General features: G+C 46.2%; 1 protein-coding gene across 1 annotated transcript in view; it reads right to left on the reverse strand.

Moving 5' to 3' along the window:
• tanc2b (tetratricopeptide repeat, ankyrin repeat and coiled-coil containing 2b) overlaps nt 1-12,205 on the reverse strand; it is a 147,985-nt gene that overhangs the window by 39,227 nt on the left and 96,553 nt on the right. Inside the window, 3 exon segments of the mRNA XM_086196488.1 lie at nt 970-1,218; nt 2,554-2,737; nt 8,428-8,576. Of these exon segments, the coding sequence (XP_086052614.1) occupies nt 970-1,218; nt 2,554-2,737; nt 8,428-8,576 (582 nt within the window).

The raw sequence follows: 12,205 nt of genomic DNA on the forward strand, positions 1-12,205 counted from the left end.
TGACACATTCCTTTTTCACTGTCTCACGTGTCCTCAAAGAATCTGATCAAAATGAGTCTGTGACATGACCAGAAAAATACCTTGAATGGCTGAATTTTGCCCACAGCCCAGGACAGCCTTCAAGACCCAGGAATAATCCCTGGATATGGACGACATCGCCTTTCCTTCCTCCAAAATTTTGATCAAAATACATCGTATATGATCGCGTTACGTCCTTGGTGGAGATAAATAATAATATTGTACAACTGACAACGAATAGAATCTCTTCAGACCACAATTAATACCCCGATTTTGGTAAATTTAGATAAAAGGCAGATTTACTCAGACTAAGTCATTTTTAGGAGCCGCACTGCTTTTCAGTCACGGAATATCCGACAATAATAGCAGGTTTCTGATTAAATCTTCACTTCCTGAGCTACGAGCTTACATCCCAATAAGTTACATAAAGCTATTTGGTCAAATTGCAGTGCCTGTGTTAAGTAGCACGATGATATAGAGCTTCTCTAAAAGCTAAAATGGAGGAAAGTCCAGCAGGGAGGCGGCAATGCAAGCTGGTAAAAGGATGATGAGAGGAGTCCAGGCCTGTTGGCACGTTAGAAAAACATATTTGTTCTTTTAAAATACCAGCAAACACCACCACTCTCAAGGCTGCAGCTGCCTCGCTACAGCATTCACAGGTTCCTCCTATCTTTTCAAGAGCGATTCGTTGTGAAATCTGTGGTAGCACAATTGGAAGTGCAATGGGATCAGAATTCAGAAGGAGGGGAGGGGGTAAAAGTTCATCCAGGAAGAGAACAAGAAGGGAGAGAAAGCTTGAGGGGAGGGGAGAGGGACTGAGGAGCACCGCATGGGTTCAAAATAAGGTGTTAGGAGACTGAACGTGGAGAACGTTCATCTGTAACCTTATTTCTGGCTCCACAGACAAACATGAACTTGTTTGGAAGTTAGGTGGAGAAGGAAGGGACTCACCAGCCACAGAATTGGGGCGGGGCATGAGGTACAGAGGGATGGAGTGGGCGGAGTGGGAGGACATGCTCTCCAGGTTGCGTTCGGGGATTTTGTTGAGGCTGTAGGTGGATGCCGTCATGTTTTCGTCCACCCTGTACAGGAACGAGTCCATGCCTGATTTCTGGGACTGCCACAGTTTCAGGTTTCCCCGCGAGCCCTCGCCGTATTTACCGCCTCGCTCCATGTTCTCAGAGTAGCTGGTCAATGTGGCTGCGACAAAGAATAAATAAAAGAGACAATTCAATGAGGTGATTTGAAGCTGCATTCACAGAGGTTAAGATCAATATGTTTTATGATCCCATGCATCAACCGTGCAGGGTGCCGGCTGCAGTAGTGATGGACCTACAGAACTACCAATGGACTCTGCAGCTGTGCAGTTCAACTTTCTCAGTGGGATTTTTTTTTTGGTCTGCAGCATTTCTGAAAATGTTTCGGCTGAACCACAGATCTACATTTTTTTTTTGAGGACAATCACATCTACCAGTACCCGACTTGATACCGATTTTCTTGAATATTAGCATGATTGTTGTTGGTATCGTGTTTACGGTTCTATAATGACTCTGTAGGAAACAACGCGGTGGTTCATGTTAACAGAGCAAAAAAATAAACACAAATGCATAAAAATGAAAGCATTCCGAAGCAGTTTGCGCCATCATCCCGATGTCCGATCTGTGGATGAAGTCAGCATCAGGGTCGGTTTTTCAAAATTGCTTATTTAGAAACATGCAGGCGGGATCCTGCACTTCCAGTTCGATGATCCTGCTTTCAGAGTACAAGCAGCTTTGCTCAGTTATTATTACGCTTTAGTCGGATGTGGTTGAGAGTCTTATTCTCAAAACACACACACATCCATCCTTGTACTTATATCTTTGTGAGGACTTTCATTGACGTAATACATTCCCTGGCCCCTCACCCTAAACTTAACCATCTCAGCTGACTGCCTGACCCTTACCTTGACCCTAAACCTAACCAGAACCTGATTCTAACCTGGACCCTCAAACCAAGTCTTGACCCTCAAACAGCCCTTTGAAGATGTGAGGACCGGCTAAAATGTCCTCACTTTCCAAAAATGTCCTCACTCTGTTGGTTAAATACGCATTCTAGTCCTCCATAGGTAGCTAGTACAAGAATACAAACACACACACCCTTGTGTCTTCATAATTCTGCCCTCATGTCTGCGGTGTTGTAGGAGCGACCAGCCTTGATAGCTGTATGGGTGGGCTCGGACCCGATTGACATCCTGGTCCCGCATCAGTCAACAGTATAGAGTGTCACTCAAGTGCAGTCAAAAATAACATAAATCTGTTCGTAATGAATCATTTCTTTTCTTTCACCCGTGTACCAGACGTGCTGTTGTTGCACGTCTCTGGTTGTGTAGACTGGTGCGACGGTCTGATAGAACACGGACGTTACTGCTTGTCGCAAAAGTGGCCTAAACCAACTGGTCCGTTTGTCAGAGCAGAACGCAGGACAAGTGCTTGTTTGTTTTTGGTGGGTTTAAAACCATCTCGGTGTTCTACATTCATGCGTACATGCAGATCGTACCGATAATGCCGCTGTCTCTGCTCTCCAGGGTTGAAGTGGGACTGGTGACAGAACCATAGGCACAGTCCCGGTTACCAGCCTGGCCAGGCATGGCGGGGGGGAGGGTGGAGCAGGGGCTGCCTGCAGGGGGGGAGGCAGTGCTGCTGGTCAGGGTGGAGCACGGGCTGATCCTCTGGTTCTGGCCCTGCCATGGACACACATACATACAGTTGGAAGCTTTGTCACACACCAGCATGAATGGGTGAACCTCTCACACCTGATTCCTAGAAGAAGGTCATTTCAACAGCCAGCGTCGGTCTAGCAGATGACGATCCAGTACATGAAAGCATCTCCGGGAGCTTAATACCGGTCGCTGCCATTAAAATACATCCCCTCGAGGAGTTTTATCAAAATATGCTTACATTCTTTTGGAACTATTTAACATTGAATCAAAAACAGGTCTTCGGTACTACAGATCATGTACACGATCAAGAGGATTACAGGAAGATGAATTTTTCTTATTTCAACTATTTCCCATAACCTGAAGGAATCAGACCGGACCTAGTAAACAGCAGCAGCGACGACTATCATCACTGAACAAATGTGTCATGCAGTACAACATACTGCAGCGGAGGAAGTGGTAAAAAAATAACAACAACAAAAATACAGGAAACAGTCATTTCCCTTCCAACCCCCCCCCCCCCCAAAAAAAAAACATCAAAAAAACAAACAAATACAGGAGAAGCAATTCCAAAATCAGATTTTTACAGTCCCCTGGCACAACTGGAGCCGCGGTAATTTTGTAACTAACCAGCTTTAACAGAGACAGAAGAACTAGACTTCACACTCAGGACAGAGGGGCGTAGAAAGCCTTTTATCAGGAGGAGAATCCTCACCTCCAGCTCCGCTTCAGTGTAGGGTTCCTCTTGATTATCATGACTACTATTTAGTTAGAAACCTGAAATTCCACTAACAGTATGATGACATATTCTTTCCAGCCCCGGTGTTGTTTTGGCTCCCCGCAGTGGCCCTCCTCTGTGTCGGCCCGGTTTAGAAGACAAGAGACCACAGGGGACAAAACAAAAATAATCTTCTGCGTCTACTCTGCTGCTGCGAACACCCACGGATGCACTTTCACAAATTCACATACATCCAGTAGATAAATGTATGCAGCTTTGGTGTATACGACGAGGCAATTGCAGGGATGCTAAGTAATTGAATATGTCATGGTGGCCTCCTCTTAAGGGCCCTGCTGATGATTTCAGGCTGGCATTGAGTTGAACACTTTAGGGAGAGGACAGGAGGTGTGAAGTGGTGCTGAAGGCCAAATCTAGTCCAGCTCCATCTGATTGTGTAACGCACTTTGTCTTATTCAATACGTATGCAGCCAGGAGGGGGGGCTGCGTATAACGATTGCTTTAATTAATCAGGCGATCAACCATGTGGCTTCTTCAATTTACATGTTTTGTCTGAGAGTACAAAATCCCCAAAATATTCAGGTTACTGAAATAAAATTGTTTGTATTTCTCTGGTGTGTCGTAGAAACTCCTCCTTCCATTTTTTTCCCCCCAGCCAGGAACAAGTTTCAAATGTAAAAAATCAAAGTTGAACTGTTGTCACAGAGTTTGGATGAACTCTAGCTGTGCTAGCTAAAACGAGCTAACAGGCTATGAGTGAGCGAAATAACAGGCCATTGCTACTTGCAGGGAGAAAATATTCCACCTGGCCAGGTGTCGAAACAGAGACAGAATTAACCTCTCACTGTTCCTGTCACCTGCCGTGAGCGTTACTCCATGGATGTACAGAGTTACAGACAACAGATACCTATGGAAACGAGCTGTAAACCCAGGTTGCAGCGACGGAGCTTTTGCAATATGATGTCAGAGAACCATGTTTCCCTTGAGAAACTTCTTTCTATATTCAAATTTGTTGTGTATCTTTAGATCGTGTCAGTGAAATAACCTTACAGACCTGCCTTATTTTACTGTCCTTGCCATTTTCAGGGTGTAAGTTGCTACTAGCTTGCTTCAAGTAGCAAAACGACAAACTCTAGCCCGAGTCCTGAGTCGTGCTAACTGCTGAGTTAAGCTATTACAGCTAAAAGCTAACACCTGTGTGTTGACAAACTGGATAGGAAAATATCAACACTGAATCAGACATATTTCCCATATCAACAATCTGAGTTTAGCATGAATTTCTATAGTTCTATGTTTAACTTAAGTCAGTCTGAGGGTGTAATGTAATGCTAGCTGCTAAGGTGCGCTTTGCTTGCAAACAAATACTGCAAACTAGTGTTGACAAAACAACTGAATGTGTCAGCATTCAGACTCAGGCTGATCTAAGACAGCAGATGGAGTACTGAGCCATTTTCAATCCATGAAATTCGGATAGAAATGTCAATATTAACACCAGCAATGATGCGATTCATCACAGTCCAGGCACTGCCGATCTTTTCGGGAGCTGATGAGACATTTTGACTTAAAACCAGAAGTTTGAATCAGCGGCATTTAAAGGATAAGACAAAGGATCCTCAGAGTCAATAGATCATGAATGTCACCTTCGAGACAATCCAGCTAATCTCTTATCAAAACCGATTCATTTTAGTTTAATTGACAGGACCATTTATCAAGAGCAACTGTAATCGATTCGCCAAAAGGAAAACAAAGCACCATTCGCAGTCACGTTGGCTCAGCGTCTGAGACGAACTGTGACACCTGTAAACAAGTCAGCACACTGTCTATGAGCACACTAGCGTCTGCATGACTGATTGAGGGATGGAAAAACAATTTGCCAGGCTCTCTTTGAGCCACCGCTACCTGAAACAGGTGGTGTTTACAGGAGCTCGACATAGACGCAAACAAATACACACATGAAGGAGATAAGTAGTCAAAGCTTTTTGCACCCGCAGCGACACTGTAGGTCTCTCCGCCGGCCTAATGATCCTCAAATTGTGCAGGTCTGACCTTAAACACTGCATGAGGATTGGAGTCTATTCAGGGAGCATGAGAGTATGAAAGGCAATTAGCTGCACTCTCTGCGAGTTAAGGTCACCTTGTTCCCTCAGCTGGTGAGGTCTTGCAGTCGAGCTACTGCAGGAATTCTACCAAGAGATGTGTGAGAAATGTGTTTTAAAGCCCTCGCGTCACTCTCAAGCACATATATATCCTTAAATTCCAGCTAGAAGTGTCTGTGTATGTGTGTGAATGAAACACTGTAACGTGCTCGAGTGACGTAATGTGTAACGAGTGGCATGCAGTAAGAAAAGTGTGATAGCAAATGCAGTCCATTTTTGAATGGATAGTTTTGCGCCAGCGGGCAGTGACGGCGGTATTATGGGAGGAGGAATCAGGGTTTGAGGTGTTTCACTGCAGCACTTCCAGATGCTGCTGCCATTTGGAATAGTGACAAAAAAGGCACTGGAGTCAGAGTTATGGTTGCGCAAGAGCCCGACGAGAGACGACCAGAATTTCGGACATGTCTGAAATCCAATCGGACGCTGGATGACCGAGTGGGAGCAGCTGATTGGGCCGTGGTCAGTTCTCCTGCGTGCCCGTACAGCACACAGCAAATGACACCTGGTGATGGCAAAATATGAAGTGACTCATGCGGCTCAAAATCTGACCAGAAACCGGCTCAAATCCTTCCCCGTGTCCCCAGCTAGACCAGTAAAGCTCAGCTAAATGCGCAGATGAAAGGTGAAGACTGACTGACGGCTGGATGTCGTGATATTTTGGGTCGGCACATGTAAGCATGTGTCATTTTGTTCTACAGAGAGGCGGAAAAGATTGTTTATTTGCTTTATAAATATGAAAAAAATCATGTTTTTTAATTTCTTGTCATATATTGAACAAGGATCTGACCAAAAAGGGTTTAGAATAAAAAAGGGGGGGGGGGGGGCATTTTAGCTGCCTGGCTGCACTGTTGATAAACGACAATATGGTTTATATTTTCTAGGGTTTTTCTGGAAAAAAATAACCCAGTGATTTTCAGCATCACTAGTCAGCAATATCATCGTGCTGTCCATTGAAAGCTAGCAAATCCCAAGCAAATTAGAACAATTACAACAAAAGCCCACTCTCTTATCTGCTATTAGATGGTGTCTTCGGGCAATCCGCGTCATTTACGCTTGTTAATGAATCAAACAACTTGCAATCAGGGGAAGAGTATTTGGGGCAGATATCTAAAATAATAAGTTTGTACTGTGAGCATGATGCAGCGGGGTGCTAGTATGAGTCACGTCTCTAAAAAGAGCTGCTTGAATAAACCTCTCTCAATTTATACACCCCCACTGCTAGCACAGTGCTCACATCAAGCACAAGCAGTCCATCAGTCTAATCGCTTATCCACACTGCCTCAGTGCAAACCCATACCTTGGACGGCTTTATGTGCTGCAGCAACAGGTCCCGCCCCCCGCCCCCTCCCCCCCCCCCCTCCTCCCTGCACCATCACCTCCTTTTCCCTCCAAATTCCCTCGGCGGCTACTACCTAAGAAAACTCATACCTGTCAAATCAGGTTTAGGTAGAGAAACCAGGGCATGTGCTGCCGAGCTTAGCGCAGGCCAGTTGTGCCAAGAGCTGTTTATTGCACAACTGTCAAATTCACAAATAGAACGGTTACGACGCAGGAGACAAATCGCTGCATGTCAACTCCAGAAATCTGCCTTCAATAGGAATAAAGTATCTAAGTAGATATCTGGTTCTTGACCAAGAGGCCCCGTTGGAGCACCGAGGGGAGTGTGATTTGACCCGGATGCGCTGATTTCCAAAGATTTGTCTAAACTGAACGCAGGATATTGCGAAGATAAATATCAAAACAGATGATTACGCGTTTGTTCAAGTTCAAGCACAACATCTTACAACAGCAAAGTGTCACAATCAGATATGCAATCAGGCAATTAGATAAGAATGACCCTATCAATAGAATCACGGCTGATAAAGAACCACGGTTTTTGGCGCCGAGTCTTTGTCTGACTGTAAGCGTCAGGTGACATCATGACATGTGAATGCACTTTCGAAGCTGCAGACTAAAACTTTAGATGCATTTTCACAACTTTCCTAGATTAGGAAAAGACTGGGAGTTCACACTCACACACTGGCCTCAGCAGACTTTTTAATGACAACTGAAAAATTGGCTAACTTATTTTTAAAAAGTCACTGCAGAGGTGACTGAGTGCACCAAACTCTCAAGAAAACACTTTCAAAAGTGGCAGTTGGAGAGAAAACAACCAGGGAGGGGGAGGGGGGCTAGCAACTGTTTTTATATGCTTCATAATCTGCACCCGAAAAAAATAGGAAACAGAGCACAAAACGGGTTTGGGTGAACTCAGGGATGGGCAGAGTACGGACTCAACGGACAGCAGAGGGAGGCGAGAGAATCAAATACGTTTTGGTAACATTGCATACTGAAGCCAAGGCTAGGCTATGTAGGCTAACGCCGGACAGGGTGGTAGAGATAATAATGACAGAAGCTAACGGCGTATTATCTCCGGCTGGTCGTGAGTACACACTCCCTGACTGTGTCCACAGCGCTTGGAAAAATGATCCAGCATGTTTGATATGTTCCCGACTCACAGGGAAGAGCCTGTCCTTGTCACACACTTGCTGATTTAGTTTGCACACTTCACCACTTCTGTGCCAACCTGCCACGCTGACTGGTCCAAACTAGCGTGGACTGGTGCAGACTCGGCACAGTTGTGAATCCTCTATAAAATCCTGTAGGAGGGCCATGACGTGCATCTTGAGCTTAAACAAACTGTCAGGAAAAATTCTCCTCAGTGTTCAGTCTGTGTGCTTTTTTCTGAAGCAAAAGACAAATTCTCGACTACGAGAACAAATGAATCCGTCCGTCATGTCGGCTAAACAGATTTAGGTGTGTGAGATCAGTGAGACCATTACCTGTCTTGCCTCGGGTTCCTCCATGCTGTACTGGGTGCCGGCTGGCCCCTCACTCACTTTGTCTCCCAGAAGGAAACCCAGGCGCGTCATCAATGTGTTGGCTGCCTCATCCACCGACGGAGGGGGGCCCAGCTCCTGGCTTGACTCCCCTGTGGAGGCAGAGATACGGGAGGAGGAGGAGGAGGGAGGAAGGAAGGAGGTGTGGAAGACATTGCGGAGGAAAGAGAAGAAAGAGGGAATGTGTGTCAGTGGTGGGCAGACAGAACAACAGCTTGTTTTGCCATTTTCACACACACTAAAAAAAAAACCCAAAAAACACAGTTATTAAAAATGCTTCATGTCCTCCACCTGGAAACTCCACTTGTTCTGGAAGTAGCGACAACAATAAGAACCGCCCTACCTTGTAGCTCAGAGCTGTGCATTGCACTCCACAACAGCTGGATGCCTTACTGGAGATCCTTACATAAACTCTAAAATCCCTCCAGCCGTAACTACAAGAATCCTGGCAAACAAAACCCCCTTCCCACGCTGCCTGCCTGGCAAACGCCTTCCGCACTGACAACAGCTCCTTCCGCACCACTCGTCACAACTGCAGCTCGTAACAAGATACGCCCTTCACCTGTGCTGCTGGGTGGGAGGGAGCGCAACGGTGTGTGACTCGACAAGACAGGGTGGGCGTGTCACCACCCCTCCATCCTGTTTACAGAGCCTCCTGGCTCAGCCTACATGATTCTGATCTAAAACACATTTGTCGAGGTGGTGAGGGACTTCAGTTGCCAACTCTGCACCGAAACAAAATCCCTTGATGACCTCATCTCGTCTCCCTGGTTGTTTACCACATATCAACCCTCATCAGCAGCAGAGTGCCGTGTTTTTCAATAATTCGTGGCTATGCAGAGGTGACTAGGAAGTCACTAACATCCACTGGAGAGTCACCTGTGCTGCTGAGCTTTGGTTAATAGTCACCCTGCTGCTTGTAAAGAGAGTCGCTAAACAAGCGCTGCTGCTGCCCGACGGATCAGCGTCTGAATTGGTCCAGACGTTAATGACACCAAAGCCAAAGGCACAAGATGGTCAGCGCTTAAATAAACAGCAATGGGACAGCTGAGCAGGTTTGCTCCATCCCCTCCTCTCCTTGGTTTTCCTGCAGGGCAGGTCAGACCAGACTGGCAGGTAGCTACGCTCTCGGTCCTGACTGACAACCATTAGACAGTCACAGCCACCGCAGCGTCTCTCTGAAGACAGGCAGCTTGTCTAAAGCCTGTGGCCTCTCACTCGTCTGTTCAAAGAGCAGCATTCAGACAGGCAATCTAAAGCCACGGCGCGCCTCTTCATTCATTTGCTCACGGATGGAGAGACAGGCCACCGTCGGCATCCTCATTAGATTGACTCTCTGAGCCAGTAAGGAAGACGGGCACCTTCTGGAAAAAAGCTTTGAAGCAAACGGGAATCACAGGTTGACCAGCCTTGACGAAAACACACACCGCCGCATACGATAATGAGGTAATGACAACCCGCATTAGGTCCAGAACAGCTAACTACGTATGATGAGACGGACATAGCTGCTCACGAATGCAGCTGGATACACTTTATATGGTGCAGGGTACACTTATGGGGGGAGGCCTCCAAGGTCAGTGAATCCCCGAGCGTCCCTGGAGGAGGAGAGCTGAGTACAGTAATGGAGACGGCGTAGCTAAACGCGCCGCCTCCTTTCAGCTAATATCACAGGGGACAAATGAGACACACAGAGACACGCACACAGGCTTCAACAGGAGACAACTGCAGGGAAACACAAGCTGAAGTGGCCTTGTGACTTTAGATGTGTGTGCAGAGTTGTGGAGGTGCAGCGTCTCTGTTCCCCAGGTGGACCAAACTAAACGGTGGGCCGCCGGCCAAAAGTTACCACATATTGTGTTGCTGTTGCCTCTGTCGGCACTTTACTGCTCGTATATAATATTCATGTCATTATTCATAAAGAAATTTAACATTAAAAAAACGTTTAATTTAAAGGCAGCCTTATGTCGGAGTTCGTTCTGCTGTAAATTTGGTTTTTGGTTGGCTGATTACGGAGCGTATGGCTGGAGGAAGATGTAGATTATACCAGATGAAGCCAGTCGAGGGTTTGTAACCTGACATTTTTGGATAATTTTGCTGCTATTTGACGTCAGTCTCTATTAGCTTCAAGTTAATATACGTGGCTGGTACTTCGTCCATTCTGGAGCCACAAAGAAATACTGCAACAATGTAAGAGGCAACTATTAGTTAGCGCTTGACAGGCAAAAAAGAGCCTTTTTCCGTGAAGTATCACTCAATATTTCCACAGCTTGACAAGCTGGAGCAAGGGATGAAGTACTTGTAGTCAATGTATCAAGAATGCAGGGAGATACATTGATAGCAGGTTTTTATACTCCAGATTACTGGTCGAGGCATCAGCTCTGTGTCTGTGAGTCTGGACTTGAAGGCTTCCCAGTTGACAGACTGGTGGGAGTAAGCAGTGAATACATTAGCACTGATTAGTCAATTGCTCCTGGGGGGTTTGCGGCCGTGACCACGATCAAATAAGAGCTCTGTCTGTACCTCCCTGCTTTTGTGCGCATTTGTCTGCTGTCCTTTCATTCCTCTCTTTGTCCACTCTGGCTCTATCTGTTCCCGTCTTTTTATTTTCCTGATTTCACTTCCTACAACTGCATCTGTGTTGGCCAGCTGTCGGACAAAACCTCAAGTCTTTTATCTGGAGGCTGGAGCCCTCAGAGCAAGACAATCCCTGCGAACAACTCCATACCCCACCAAAAACACAGGCAAACACGGTGTAGCAGCTGCAACCACGGAGCTGTCAAACGTGCGAAAAGACAGAAATGTGACATCACGGATCCCCTTAACTATCATCTGTTTTTACATCTCCCTTGTAGCTCCACTAATGAGCGGCTATCAAAGACGATGTATATCCCGTCAACCAGAGGACATATTGATTTATAACTCAGCTTTTTCTTCTCTTTAAATACAGTTTATGACAATCATGTACCTCTGACTGAAGCGATTGAAGCAATACGTCTAGATGACTTCAAAGCTACATGTCAGCGTCATCCATATTCATATATACACACATATACACGTACACACTCTCACAAATATATACATTCTATATAAATCACATTTCTTATTTTTCTGAAGCTGCCCCCTCATCTCACACACACACACACACACACACACACACACACAAACACACACACTCCTCCATTGGATTCCTGAGCTGCAAAGGAGACAGATGGTTGCCATGGCAACTATCTTTGCGCACAGCTAGGAATGTGTTCCTGTGCAAGCGCATCTGTTTCTCCCTGGCCGTCCACGGATCTGCCCTCACACGCCAAGAGGGGAGACTGGCATGTGTGCTGCGAACACGCCGCCGGACAGGATGGTATTAATAGGCCCGAGCGGCAGGTGAGATAACGCACGGCGTGAGGCTGCTCATATTCACCTACACCTGGGTACCTTCACCTCGGCAAGGCAAACCAACTAGAAGATACTAACACTTTCCACCTGACACAAACACATCCCGACCCCTCAGACAACCAGAGAAATCGTCCAGTGACAGAGGAGCGCAGGCTAAGACGTCGTCATACAACCTGCACCTTCACTGCTTATCACAAGATGATTCACGTTCCTGCGGATTCAGGACTCCGGGTCTGGACTATGAGCGGCTGCTAGCACGACTCACACAGTGAGACAATAGAAATGTGTCATACAGCGCCAACCAGATAACCTCAAAATCACAAGAGCT

This window comes from Aulostomus chinensis, chromosome 23, assembly GCF_037954235.1.
Source record: "Aulostomus chinensis isolate RoL2024-O1b breed Wild chromosome 23, RoL_Achi_v1.0, whole genome shotgun sequence".
NCBI classification, from domain to species: domain Eukaryota; kingdom Metazoa; phylum Chordata; class Actinopteri; order Syngnathiformes; family Aulostomidae; genus Aulostomus; species Aulostomus chinensis.